Source organism: Thermobia domestica, chromosome 4, assembly GCF_964235325.1.
Source record: "Thermobia domestica chromosome 4, izTheDome1.hap1.1, whole genome shotgun sequence".
Taxonomy (NCBI): domain Eukaryota; kingdom Metazoa; phylum Arthropoda; class Insecta; order Zygentoma; family Lepismatidae; genus Thermobia; species Thermobia domestica.
Genome location: NC_137457.1, coordinates 2,478,454 through 2,494,160, shown reverse-complemented (window position 1 = coordinate 2,494,160; position 15,707 = coordinate 2,478,454). Strand labels below are relative to the sequence as shown.

The 15,707-nt window shown below is 37.1% G+C and overlaps 1 protein-coding gene across 3 annotated transcripts in view; it reads left to right on the top strand.

The window, feature by feature from the left end:
* The window catches only part of LOC145683657 (solute carrier organic anion transporter family member 74D-like), a 112,505-nt gene that overhangs the window by 91,402 nt on the left and 5,396 nt on the right, over positions 1-15,707 (top strand). For all 3 annotated transcript variants that reach the window (XM_081754996.1, XM_081754997.1, XM_081754995.1), the window contains 2 exons: positions 298-401; positions 15,395-15,487. In XM_081754996.1, the coding sequence (XP_081611122.1) occupies positions 298-401; positions 15,395-15,487 (197 nt within the window). The remainder of the gene's footprint in view (positions 1-297; positions 402-15,394; positions 15,488-15,707) is intronic.

Below are 15,707 nucleotides of genomic sequence, written 5' to 3'. Positions count from 1 at the left end.
CTCGACATTTCCTCTCATTTGCTTCGCCTGTTATGTCTATCCCTTCCTTAATCTATGCTTACACATGATACAATGGTCGGTTAAAAAGGAGAGACCTAGACGTCGGTATAAGTCCTATCGACCGAGAATGTATGTATTTTATTGACTGAATGTTATGTGACAACACATTCACGTCTCAAGGTTATATTTCGAGATATTATCTACTACAATAACTGTTTATTAATGAAACATTTAATTTATATAATTTTTGAGTCTTATCATATTGTCTAAACGTTATTTTTTAAATTGTATTTTCAGTTGTATTGAACCGAGAGATAAGCCAACTTCAGTAGCAATCGAAATGTTCCTGGTTGGACTTATTTCGTATGGTCCTGGATGGCATTTGTACAAAGCATTTATTGGTGAGTAAATTATAAGTTAAAATAGAATGCTGCATAGCAGCCATGTGCAAACAGACGGCCCCCGAGGCAGTCTCGGCCCCTGAACCCTTTCATCCAGCTCGCCTGACCCCTTATTGAAAATATACTCTTTACATAATCTTATACTGAATTGAAAATATTTGCTGGATAACTGATGTCCACCTTGGAAAATATCATCCACGTTGGAACTACCAGTGTATCACAGAATATTCAGTGACTAGTTCAGAACACGGAGAATCCAATTCTTCATTAAAATGCTAAATAAATAAATTTTTCTGCTTTCCTTTAGTAAATAAATTTTTTGGTTAATGTTATAACAGTTTTTGTGTCCCTCTGATGCTAGAGTACGATGAATGACTTTATAACCATTCGATTGATGTGAAAATGGTATACATTGTCTCATGCGGCCTTCCATGCCAGTAAGTCCTCTGTGATTGGCTCACGCTCTGTTCCAACTTGCACATATCGATTATATGAGATAATCTTGGAAGAATTTCAAGTTGTTAAGGATAGTCTAATACTACTAACGGCGTAGCTTAATGAAGCAAGATACGAAGTGCAAATAGACAAAAAGTCATCTGATTCTTTCATGTTTTATAACGGGCCGAAGCAAGGATAAGGCTTGTTCCTGTTACTCCTAACTTATAGGTTAAACAGACAGGCTTTATGGGATACTGTTCAAAGAATTTGGGCTTACCAAGAAGAGTGTAAGATTAGTAGAAGCGTGTCTTAATGAAACAAGAAGCAGGGGCGGATCCAGGACCGACTTCTGGGGGGGGGGGGCGGATCCAGGACCGACTTCTGGGGGGGGGGGGCGGTGCGTAGTCATACTGCTACTTTTAAGGGCTCCAAACTTTGGGATGGGTTTTATTTATATATATAAAATAAGAAAGTTTCCTCTTCTGGGGGGCAATCGCCTCCCCCTGGATCCGCCCCTGACAAGAAGTACAGATAGGATGAAAACTGTCTGTTTCTTTAAAGATTTATTATGACCTGAAGCAAGAAAACACCTCATTTCCATTACCTTTTAGCTTGGCCTTATTTTTCAGGCTTTATAAGGACTTGGAGGAAAAGGATGCCTTACTTTTATTCTTTATAACTTGGCCTGATTGGCCATAGGCAGTCGTTCTTTTAGGAAAACTGTTCCGGCGGGCCACACGTAGTATTCCGGGGGGACACTGCTGGTACTATTTTATTTATTATTATTTATAGACGTATTATTTTGGTCTCGTCCGGAGGGGCACTCTCAGAGCTCCGGGAGGGGGGCAATGCCCCACCAAAAAATGTCTGGAAAAAACACTGATGATAGGAATAGTGAAAGAAGCCTTTAGGAGGAAGAAAAGTCTGTTTTGTGGGAAAAAGAGTTGAGAAAAAGACTTATAAAGTTCTTCGCGTAGAGTGTTGTACTGTATGGGGCGGAAACATGGACATTACGTAAAAGTGATGAAAAACGACTGGAAGTCTTCGAAATGTGGGTGTGGAGAAGAATGGAAAGAATTAGTTGGGTCGAACAGAAAACGAATGAGAGGGTGTAAGAAATGGTGGAGGAGAAAAGAATACTAAATACTATTGAGAAGAGAAAGAGAAGCTGACTGGGACATTACCTGAGGACTTGAATCATGAGTTACGTGCTAGAAAAGTGAGAGAGAGAGGGCGAAGAAGGCTACAAATAATGAACGATATAAAAACAGAAAAATCATACGTGAAGAAAAAGAGGTTAGCGGAAGACCGTAGAACATTGAACCTCCATAGCTGCGGCAAGTGACCTGCCAATAAGGGCAGAATATTTATGATGATGATAGTGATTCTTTGAGAATGTATACGGATCTGAAGCATCTGGACGTATTATTCCAATTACCATTTAAGTTGACTTGATTCTTTCAGAATTTATAGGGATCTGATTGAAGGGGACGCCTCGTTCCCGTTACTTTTTAACCTGACTTTAGAATACCTGATTAGGAAAACTACAAATAATAACAGAGGGCAACACAGCCGACTCAGTTTCTTTTCACTTGAAAGCGATGTAGATTTGATAATAGATTATGTAAGATAGTGCAGAATAACGCAAATATTCCTCTGGTAGTGCGTAATGGAGTATGTCAAAAGGTTGTGGGACTTATACCGTGAAAATCGTTTAGTTCCAGATACGCTTTCATAGATTTAACGGTGTACATTAAGGTTGAATATAGAAACAACAACTTTGAGGATTGAAATAGAATTAATGCGAAGTGATTCTTGCGTCCAATCACTTGTTTGCAAGTGAAAATCAGAAATAACACTTAAAGGACTCATCCTGGTGCTTTCTACAAGTCTCAAAGCGGTATCATAGAAGCAGTGTTAAACTTTTTGGAGACAAAGTCCGCAAAGCATCACCCATTGTCTATAAGTTAGTTAGGGACTCACATTCTTAAACTCATCACTGTTAAGCTTCAGTGTAAGAGTCCAGCTTCTATTTGAAACATGAAATCTAAAATAAGAATAAACAGTATGTACAATGATCTAAGGAACACCCAACATTGGGACTAATTTACTAGAATTAGCTATACCTCAAAAAATGTGAAACAAATTTTTTTTATTGAATTAGTTCATTATTTTAATGTTATCCCCCAAAACCGGCTATAGATATACTTGATATTTGATGTCCTCTCCTACGTTGCACAGTCAAAGTGAAATAATGAAAATCTGTCTAGGTCCAAACCTTATCTACGTTGAAAGTTTGCTCGAGATCGGTCGGGTGGTTCAAGAGTCTTTAAGTTTTATATATATAGTATGGCGCTTAATTCGTTGTACAAAAGCAGAGGAGTCATTTCTGAGAGTAAAACAAACAAAAAAGTTCTAATAAACATAGGGAAAAACCCCATCGTTTACGTGTTATAGGCTGCCGAAAACATGAAAAAATGAATTCTAAAGGTCCATAGTCCCAAAACTACGAGATCTACTGTAGTCGGGTCAAGACTTCACTTAGGAACTAGTATGTGCTCTATCCAAAAATACATGTTTTAGAATCCTAAGGTACTAACGCAACAATTTTTATGGAGGTAGTTGGAGAATTACTTTATATCATAGGCTCGTATTCAAACTCCCTCTATAAAAATTGTTGTAGAAGCACCTCACGATTCTGAAACACACATTTTTGGATAGGGGACATAGTAGTTCCTAAGTGAAATCTTGACCCGACTACGGTAGGTCCCCATAGTTTTGGAGCTATGAACCTTTAAAATTAATTGTTTGATACTTTTGGCAGCCTATAACACGTAAACGACGGGGTTTTCGCCCTATGTTTATTCGAACTTTTTTTGTTTGTTTTACTCTCAGGAATCATTCCTTTGCTTTTGTACAACGAATTTAGTGCCATATTATATATATATATATCCTCCCTCTTCCAAGTTGCGAGCTGAATTTGGATTTAAACGGGATCTGGAGTGTCACTATTCATCTCAGCGACCCTCAAAACTATAGATTCGACACTAGTGTCGGTCATTTTCGATCATTGTTAAATATCTCCCCCCCTCCCCTACAGTTTTCTCAAATATAGCAACCAATCAGTCTCACTACAGTCGATTTAGTCGATGTATTACATTGACGAAACATTCCACGTAGTTTGCGAACAGTCTCTGCATAACATTCACCACATTTCTAATGTGTTTCACTCTGACAATATGCTGTTCCTTCGTGAAGCGTTCCATTTCTACCCGTACAGAAAACAGATAAAGAGGATGTGCTATTCGGCACTCCATGCGTACTAACCACAAAGAGGCATCAGGGCAAGGATTGCTGCAAGCTTGTCTTCACAAGTCAAATTATCTCAAATGCAAGCCTAAGCGAAACTCCATAAATAGCAAGTCTGATTAAGCTAAATGCAAGCAAAAGACACGCCAAACAAGCCATATGCAAGCTTGCGGCAAGCGAATTTAGATAAAACATAAAACATTAAGAAGTCCATGCCACAATCCTTGAGCACATCAGGAGAGTAGATGAATATTGAAACCGGAAGTTGTAGTGGATTTCTATTGCTTCCGGTTTTAGTAAAGGGATAAGGATGTATATGGAATATATTTTTCGAGTTGTTCCGATTGGATGAAACTACTTCTCACTATCTACTACCGTCTTTGCTGTATCGTGATCAATATTAAAACCGAAAATTGTTTATCCATACCCACTGCTCGTGAATGAATCACCTCCAACAAGGATTTCGATTCTCGAATTTTTTAGCCCCTTCATCCTGGCTAAAATTAATGGTCATATATCAAGTAGTTTTTTTTAAAAAAAACTTTTTGTCTTCTGAGTGGGCAAGCGGACAAATCAAGGTAAATATTTAAAGGAGTTTTGCTAAACCAAACTCCTAAAAAATTGAACAAAATGTTAAGTGCTAAAACAGATGAACACCGATTTTCATGTACATAATAAATAAACCCACGACGTTAATGTTTGGAGCTTATGCTTTGCTGGAAACACTTGATTAACTTTAATTGCAGGGCATAGCTTAGTGTTTTGCCACTCCTAGGCTAAAACGTGTTTGCCGTCCTTCACTCAGACATACAAAATTTCAATGCAATAGAAAATGTAAAAAATAAACGTTATTTTTTATTGCATATCTTTCTCCAACAGCTTTGTGTAAATTTTAATGAATTTTGGTATGATGTAGGAAATCCTGAGACACAAGTGCACAGGAGGGCTACGCGAGGGTGCCCCATGCAAAAGCGAAACCGTTATGCGCTCGCTTCTACACAACTGTCTACTGTAAATATACAATGGTAAATTTCCACTTTACTTCAACCACCAATGATGTAGGCCAATGGACTCGTTAAAGGAATTATTACTTGGTAGCTGTTTACTACGACTTTTATTATTCAACTTGTGCAATTTCTTGTCTTGACTATTAACTTTGCCTCTAACATGAGCCCCAAAGAACGTTACGTCTCTAGGCCAGTGTCTGGTGGGCCTAGTAGTAAATCTAGCTCCATGTAAGTGATAATTTCGAAGAGTTGAATATGACCTTTATTCTTTCATTATAGTTCACTCTAGTAATTAATTTTTCGACTAAAAGATTTCTGCCTTTAAAAATTACGCTAGAAATTTTTCACCTTTAAATGATATACCATTTGTGATGGAGAGATATAAGAATCTATGATTCATTCTGCTTCCCGCAAAAATACATAAGAGATTATGAGAAATGCTCTATTGCTTGATATGCATTCAGCACTTAAGAGATTATGAGAAATACTAGATCTTCTGATACTTAAGGGATTATGAGAAATGCTCTATTGTTTGATATGGATTCAGCATTTGAGAGATTATGAAGAATGCTCTATCTTTAGATATGGTTTCAGCACTTAAGAGATTATGAGAGATAGTCGATCTCCTAATATGGATTCAGCAGTTAAAAGATTATGAGAGATGTTCCATCTTCTGATACTTAAGGAATTATGAGAAATGCTCTATCTTTTCATATGAATTCACCATTTGAGAGATTATGAGAAATGCTCTATTGTTTGATATGGATTCAGCAGTTAAGAGATTATGAGAAATGCTCTATTGCTTGATATAGATTCAGCACTTGAGAGATTATGAGAAATGCTCGAACTTCTGATGCTTAAGGGATTATGAGAAATGCTCTATCTCTTGATATGGATTCAGCATTTGAGAGATTATGAGAAATGATCTATCTCTTGATATGGATTCAGCACATAAAGAATATACTTTCTTTTGGTCTTTATCCCACTGTTGAAACAGAAAATGACGGAACTTCTAGTTTCAATATTTAATTTCCCTACTTCAGATATCATAATTTGGATCCTCAACTATCCGTATATTCTTTTAAGATCACAAAATACTTAAAAGACTTACCTTGTGTCTAATAGATTTTGAGAATTCGGTGGAAACTATTTGATTCAATATCATTTTTGTAACACACACTATTGTGCACTATGGTAATGACCAATATTAGGGTTTGTTAGAGTTGTTTGACTCCATCTGTCAAGTGGTCAGAGAGAGTAGCGGTGCCTAAGAAAAAACTATGTAATTTTAGTAGCATATTGCGTCCTATGCGAAAACAACTGTTGTGAATACGATACACCACATAACACAACTAGGAAAACAAAGCTATAACCGAGGAACAAACGTGTTACGTAACATAACACCAGAAGACAAGTTAAGTTGATAAGAAAATTGCTGTTATTTCTCACTTATTGACTTGAATTATTTAAAGCAACTCTGACAAGCTTCTGTTCAGCATCTATAATCAGTGAGCGTGTTTGCAACGAAATTCAAGCATTTGACACAACTATGCTTTAAAGTCACCGTACGATCAAGTAATATATAAGAGCTCGAAGAATTACTTGCAAATCTAGCAAATTTTTGTTGTCAATAATTTGTGCTGTAAGAAAGCTCCATGAATTGAAAGTAACTTTAATATGTTTGTTTTCTTTTCGTTTGTTTGAGTCAGCTAAAGCATCGCCACGTTCACTAAGTATCTGTCCAGGATTACATTTTGTTCTCTGTAACCCTCTTGCCCTCTAATGGAGAATGTTCAATCTTCAATAAACTTTAGTTTGCAGAGCATCCGTTGAGGAGCACAAATCATACATCATTACCAATTGGAAGCCGATTAGGTATAGAAACATGAGATGGGTGCAGGATCTTTTTCTTTAAAAAAAGATTTTAACTCCTGCGTTTTTTAACTCACTTTTGATTTAATTGAAGTGAAATTGTAAAGTAGAAAATATACTATAGTAAAAATAAAATTATTGTGAAGTTACTGTAATCTAAATGGTAGATTATTGTTAGTAACTATAATTCAATCGATTGCGTTTTTACTTCTACTTTTCTGTAGCTTAGAGAGCACTATGACTTGAAATTGATCACAAATATATTATACTAGTTGAATATACCCATACTTCGCACGGGGCTTTATTTGGAAGTCAACGCTTGTGGGAGTATCACCATTGATCTCAGCGACCGCGAAAACTATGGACTTGATACTAATATCGGTCATTTTGGGCTATTTTTTTTTTTTACATGTCTCGGTATCCCCTCCCACGCTAACTCCCGGCCCGCATACAATTGTAACTAAATTTGCAAGTCATCGCTAATGGAAGTGTCACCATTGATTTCAGCGACCGCGTTATCTATGGATTTGACACTAATATCGGTCATTTTGGATTACTTTTATATGTCTCGGTATCTCACCCCACCCCACCAACCTGTGACCCCCGGCCCGGAACCGAATAGCGTGAATTTGGACGTTAATGCGATCGGAGTTTCAGCAATGATTTCAACGACCGCGAAAACTATGAATTCGACACTAATATCGGTCATTTTCTACTACTTTTACATGTCCCGGTAAACATTCCCCTGGTCACCTCTTACCCCGTGTTTGGACATTCAGCTGAGCTTTCAGGTGTGCAGTTGCCTACCTGAAAGCTCAGCTGAATGTCCAAACACGGGAAAATCAGATGTAATGAAGCATTATTTTCAATTGGTAGTGTGAAAGTGTGAGAAAGGGTATGATCGATCTGTAAAGAAGGTGGCTAGAGACGTTACTCAGTGTGTGAAATCTATTTCGGACAAGGCTTCCATCCCTACTGTGTCGTTAGAACGTATAGTTCAACTTCTATTTGCCTTGCACGGAAAGTATACAAGAAGTTTGTTAAATCTGAGAAGAAAACGAAAGCTTCTGCTAGTTTCCAGAAAAAATGGATATATTTAAACACAGTGGTGCCCACCCCCCCTTATGTCCATGACGCACCCCCCCTCAATTGTCTATCCGTAGGTGTTCTTCCATGAAAAAATCTTCTTTTCGATTAATTTTACCCCCCCCCCCATCAAACATATTTATATAGATTTTTAACCCCCAAATATTTCAATGACGCAGTTTGCGTCATAGCCCCCCCTTGTGGGCACCCCTGTTAAACAAGATTACACGAAGTTCTTTGATATATGTTCCTGTAAATGTCATGAGCTTTTCATTGCTCATGTGAATTGAGAAAGTAAGTACCTAGGAAGAAGTGGAAATTTCTACAAGATCAGAGAACAACACGAGTAGGCAGAATAAAGGGAGTTGACTACAAGGAGACTTTACAACTAATCTTAGGCACTAAAACGAAATCACGAGAGACCACCCGCCAACAGTCTTCTTACGTATCACAAACGAGTACTTATAATGAACTCCAGAAGTCATCTTCTTCTTAGAGAAAAAAGAAGCAAGCAGCAACGACATGTCATTAGATCTCTCGATATGCTGGCTGAGACCGATTTGGAACATCTGATCATGCGACTGCTTTGATAGCAACAGCTACATTACAATCTTTTGGAATTGGTCCAAAGAATGCTGGCCAAATGATAGACCGCTCATAAATCCGGCGAGAAATGGAAAAGATACGACACAAGGAAGTGCTAATAGCCAAAGGAAAAGTTCTTAGAAGCTTGTACTTTGATGGTCTTAAAGATCAAACTCTATGCAGGAAAGAGACTGGAGGTCGCTGGTTTTCAGTAAAAAGATACTCTAATTTTAAAGATGGAGCTAAACACATGTGACTAATGATAACTTAGTGTCACTTATGATAACTTCTTCAAAACACCTATCTTGAAACAAGCGATAATTGGTTCAAGAAATAATCCAAAATAACGGTTATTTCGCAAACCCGGAGAATATATTGCTTTCCATGGTTGACAATGAAATACTTCATGTCAGAAAAGACGCATGGAGAAAGATGGTCAACGCAAGCGGAAAGGCTAGGAACGAGAAGAGTATAGATATTGATAGTAGCAACAGTAGGAAGACGAAAAGAGGAAGACCAGCTAAAGCAGACAATGAGTCCACATGTAATAAAAATTATACTACCAAAGCTCAATTTCAATGAAAACGATTATACATACCTTATTAATTGGGAATCAGTTGACGTGATGCCTCTTCCAGCGCTGTCATTGTTTTCCAACTAAGAACTTGAAATCTACAGCAATAACTGTGAAAATCAAGGCATAAAAAGAGCTTTGAAATATCCCTGTCACAACCAGAGTACAGAACGCTGTGTGATACTTGTAAGAGAAGCATCTGCATCAGTTTGTGGCAGAGATGGTTTTATCAGACTTAAACTAAAATATCGATCTGTAAACCCAAAAGTAGAAACAAAGGCAAACTATACTCTGCAAAGAATCAAAAATTTAATTTTGAACGTACGTATGTGGATGATAGAGTGGGTATGAGAGGGATCGAGTTGCACAAACGTCCACGTCATGGGTCCTGGATTGTTTCACTGAAATAAGCAGAGAGGTGCAGAAAAAATGTGTATTTTGTATTAAGTAGATTGTTATTTTGGTCAAATTGGCTATTGTGTGATTCCCAATGTGCCTAAATCATGCTGAAAATATTTCTTAAATTTTATATATATTACGTAAGTTAAGAAATATAAGTAATGCTTTTGTTCATTTACCGTATAAATACAAAAGAGTGGTGTATGGCTGGTTTGCATACCCTATAAAGACACTAAGTCTTTTTTGGCGATTCACCATCCGAAGAATTTCGATTTCAGCGACGACATTCTTTTACAGTATTTTATCAATATCAATTGACAACTTTTCCGCACTATTGCGTTTTCGATATATAGAAAAGTGATTTTTCGCTGCGCCCTAATGGTCATTTTCATACAGAGAACTTAATATGGGTATAATTTACTCAGGGCCGTGCCGTGGAAAATCAGCGCCCGGGGCGAGAGTATACGACGGCGCCCCCATACATATATTTTAAGCAATTTTTCCTATCTCTTTTCCTTTTCTCCCGAATTTTTCGCCCCCCTTACTTCGGTGCCCGGGGCCATCGCCCAGCTCGCCCCCCCCACGGCACGGCCCTAAATTTACTTTCAGTTTTACCTCAATAAGTGGGATGGATGTCGTCCTACATCGTTTACAAAGAAATTCGTTTTATCTTCAGTTTCTACAAGAATACGCATATAATGTCTTACACTCTCACACATAGTATTCTAAAGCTGAACATACTTATGCTACACCAGCTAGTGGTAGAAACCAAAGCTATTTTTTTCTTGTTCTCGCTTTTTAGAGAAAAAACTATCAAAATTAAAAAAAACTGGTTTTTCAAAATCGGTTTCGGTGAAAAAACAACCGGTTTAGAGAAAACTGAAATGTACGATTTTTCTAGAAACTGGTTATACAGTAGAGCGTCGATTATCCGAAGTAATTGGGGGACATGGGTGTTCGGAAAACTGGTTTGTTCGGATAATCGAACTGTACTGTACTGTACTGTACTGTATTGTACTTCTACAGCCAGTGCCAATCCTACAGAAGTGTGCTGATTGTTGAAACACAGCGACTGGCGGCTTGGCCGGTCAGCAGCGCCTTATGAAGGCCCCATTAGAAGCAATGTTCCGCCAGCGGTGGCTCAGTGCGGCGACTACTGTGGGAAACTTGGTTTGGGAGTGAGGGGGATGATGGACGGTAGGGTGGGAGAGTAACAGGTGCGAGCGAGTACACAGTTCGGTTAAGCGGTCGTTCGGTTGACCGACGTTCGGATAATCGACGCTCTACTGTACTTATCCCTATTAGTGATTGATGCATTTCATGTGCGAACAAGGGCGCCCATGTTGTGGTTTGCAAGGGGGGGCAAGTATAAGCGATATTTCAAATATAGTTTCAAATTTTGCTGTAACTAATGTAAAAAATCTATTGGGTTTTCGATATTCCCAACTACAATTTCCTATTAGTCTGGAGGATCGGTCATATGATCGTGCACTATTTGATACAAGTATGAAATTCACAGTAAACAATAATTGATGTGTAAACAACAATATTAGGGGTGGAGCCAATCGAAATTGGCGCTCTTGTCATAATGGCGGCCATATTGAAAAACTAATCTCGTAAAGGTGTTTTTTTCTTGAAAATAGCTTATATTTTTCTCTTTATGTGCAAGTGACAATATTATTTTAATTACTATTGACCAAATAATGAACAATTTACATATTTGTATATTTTAGTTTGTTATTTAGTTTATTTAGTTAGCTATTTTTCAATATGGCCCCCAATGAGACCAGACTTAATATAATGCCATAACTATACAGTGATGGGTATCAAAATATATGTTCTTAGGCCACTAATTGCAAATATACGCTTAGAAATACTATCAGACGGTCTGTTCTTGATTTAGGAGATGGAATTCATAGCACTGTTAAGGATTTTAAGTTCATCTTTCTAACTTTACACTTCAAGCTTGTGAGCTTGTGGAAATTGAAGTTTGAATATAAGATTTCTGCAATACCAAAACTGTACAATAAAACATGTCACATAGCAACAAAATTGAGAATTTTACTTCATGTTAAAACATGAAGGAGAGTAAAATTGGAATTTACAGTCTTTCTTCGTGTACATATATTCAGCGTTCATATCCTTTACATCTACAAAGAGCTGTACATGGTAAGTCAGCTTTGAAACAGCAACACTTTCCAGAACACACTTTGGAACAATTACATTTCAATATCTCTCTTGAAGACTCACTGACCAGTGGAGTTGTTATATAGCGATACAACAAACTTTTCAACAATTGGAAATACTGTCTTCACGGCTTCTAGATCTGGAGCACTTGATAATACTTGAAATGCCGACGTAACCTCATCATAAGCTTTCCAGGCTGTCCAAGCTAATATTTTATCTTTACCTGCAAATTTAGATGTAGTGTCATTGAAAAGCAAGTATTGCAGAGCTTTCTCATTTCCCAGTGCCTTTGATATTGCTGTAGCATTGATGTAACGCATATGTTTTCCTGATCCATACAATACCCACAAGCAATCACGTTTCAGCTTAGCTGCTTGGTTGACTGCCAACACAACCACATCTGAGTCAACCTTACAAACTTGTATATTTCGATACCCTTTTATTATACCATCTGCTGCATGTAAAAATATCCTTGCGTCTGCTTCATGTTGAGAACGTGGTACTATTCGACTTAAATCCGCAGGTTGTTAACTAACGGCTGTTTCCTTGAGTGACGACAACTTTTCCTGGATATTCTGCTAAACTTACAAATTTTGCCAATAAAAGAAATAATTCTGTTTTGTTTTCATCAACTTGAAAAAAGTTTTTCCAATTTTTAGGCACCTTTCTATCCGCTTTAACTTTTCTTCGAATGCCTGTTTCTCTCTTCTCACGAACACAACTCTTCAAGTTATCTGGTTTATACGTATCAAACACTACGTCAATACGTTTCACTTGTCCTTTAAATCGATTTCTAATCATGTTTATGAATTTTTCGGCATAGTCAGCAAACGAATCTGTAGCTTCGGGTGTCAGAAAGTGCACAATCAAGAATAATCATTTCAACATCAGGTCCAGCTTGATGAGGTTCATCACTATCTTCTTCACTGCAAGAAATAAGTTTTTCCAGGCAGGGTACTATGTCTGATTTACCTCCATACCGAATGCTTCCATTGCACTCTGCCAGTGACGGCGGAAATGATTGATGCTCATGACTGAAAAACTGATAAAGGTCACCATCTCGAACTTGACATCCTTTCATTTCTTTTTTTTAGAAGCATGATATGATGCCCATGTGCAATCTAAAGTCAGATGTGAATCTTCTTTTTCGGTAGTATGGTAAACGTGTTCACACCATTCACTTTCTTTATCATTTTCAGCATTTCCAATTTCTAATGGTGCTATTGTCTCAATTTTAGGTGGAGAGTGTTTCATCTTTGGGGAAAATATGGGCTTGACTAGAGTGTAACTCTCTGGGAGTTTCATCAACTTTTTTATTTGTGCACTACACGCTCTTCAACTTGTTCTTCATCCAAATGTTCAATATCTGGATGCTGAAACAGTGATATTCCCGTTCCATGAAATGAAGTAGTAGATGAAGGATTATCATCGATATTATCAATTGCAGCTGTAGTAAAAACATTTTTCTTCAAATGTAAGGGAGCTACTGCCATGAAATGAATTATAGCATAATTACCCAATTCTGCTGAGAGGCAGAGAATTTTGTCATAAGATACACTAAGTCCTAATTCAAACAACACATCAACTATTTGTTTTGATCTTGTATTTGAGCGAATCATACATCCAACAAAAAGGGGCAGCGGCGTTTCACTATTTTAGAGAATGGACTAAATGCTGTGAAACTTTACGTTTTTTTAAAACAATTAAAGGATAAAAGCTGTGAAAGAGAGAGACAAACTTGGGACATATAATCCGCTTTGTTTTCAATGTTAGGACCATACAATATCATTCCAATAAGAGTTAACAATGTCGTTGGTACACTGTTTTGTTGGCACTTATCCTCAAATGACCCTTTAAATTGAAACTGGGGATGTTTTAAAAATGTCTCGTCTTACTATGTTTGCAGCATGAGATAAAACAGTGGCATCTAACTCAGATTCATGAGAACAGGCTTTCTTTAGGCTCTCTCCTATATCACTGTTTCTCACAAGCAAAACTTTTCGACCAGCGCCATGGGGCTCAAGTTCTGGAAAATTACTAAGTATTTTCTCTTTTAGCCGCGTTGAATGCACTGTACTTCGGTCACCACTCAGTTGCTCAATTTTCTGACAATAGAGTTTCTTGAGATGGCTCAACTGCAGCACAGGGGAAATTTCGTCGTCATCAAGAATACTTGCAATGTACACTAAAAGTTCTGCTAATGCGTTTTTCATATGTATGAACGTATTCTTCTTCTGATCTTAATTTTAAATCTCTTTCACGATTATATAGGGCCACAAGACATTTTGCATGATACACTACATCTTGAGCAAACATATCACCAGCACTTAGCTTTGCAATTAATTTGTAGTCTTGAAGAGTAAAAGCTCATGATCTCACACGATTATCTATTTTAAGTGTTCGTGATTTTCGAAATGACTGTGATTTTCATCCACTGATTCGTCACAAAAAAAGCACAATGTACACCCACTGTGACTGACTGAAAGTGAGGCCTTTGATCTGGTATTTTTCTCACTTGATGCAGATACGTCTGACTTATATTGACTTCCACTTTTCTTCTTCTTTTTTCTTTCAATTGCCCTGTTCAATTTAGTTTTATTGAATTTCGAAGAGCTGCTTTTATGATATTTTGCCTTTTTATCCATAAATGTTTGCTTAATACCTTGTCCTTCATCCAGCCTTCTTATTTTAAACCCAGAAGGTAGTGACTCTATTTCTTCAAATTTTACTAAATTTTGCGCTATAGTTGAATACCCAGCAGCTTCATTTGATGATTTACCAGCAAAATCACCAGGGCAGATCAGCCTCTCCTTTGTTACTTCTTGGGAAAAAAGACAAAGGTCTCTGTTTGTGATTTCATCACGTGGTTTGGAAACGTCAGTATTGTCTATTAGTTTGAAATTTCGTTTTATTTTAGCTGCAGTTCAGTTCTGAAATAAATCGAAAACAAAATTTGAGTTACACTGAAAGACGAAAGAATTAGCAGGCAAAGTAACTGTAAAACAACTAATAAAAATAAATAAATAAATCAAAATTAAACATTTAAATTCAACATTTTACCACGCCAAGTGTCAAATGACCTTTATCACGAACATAAAAGTGAAAAATAGATTATAATTTAAAAATTAAAATGCATTAACATGTTAAACAATACAATTAAATGTTATTTTATTATGTAGTGAGCGGCCATTTTTAATATGGCGGCTATCTCGATGAAATCACGTGATATTTTTTGGCTCCACCCCTAGAATTGTTTCTTATGATGTCTATAAACCGTGTGTAAAATTTGACGCTTGTATCATAAATTGCACGATTCTTTGAGATTTTGTTACGGATCCTCCAGACTATATAGGGGGCCAAGCGCCCCACCTTGCCTCCCTGATGGGCGCCCTTTTGTGCGAACATTTGGAAATTCATATTAATTTCCCGTCAATCCAGAGAAATACAAAGTTCATGACTAGAAACTTAGTTCCTAATAAACAATTCCAAGCGAGATTATTTTATGTTACTTATCTAGTCTTTAATTTATTTACCAGATGAGACTTGCTTGCATCAAAGTGAGAAGAATGGTACCTGTTACTTATACGATCCAGACACTTTTCGACTATACGTGAACATATTAACAGCATGTAAGTATATCAATTTCATGCAATTCTTTGAGAATAATAGTTAATAGTAATAAGCTATCTAATATTTGTATAACAACTTGGTTATCTGGAAAGCAGGATCATCTATTGGGCACTTTCTAGGTCAAATCTAATTTAAAAATTTCCCAGTTTTAGTTTATGGACATCATTAAAAGTAATTGTCTAATAATTACAATTCTTTAGTTAATAGCAGGGGCGGATC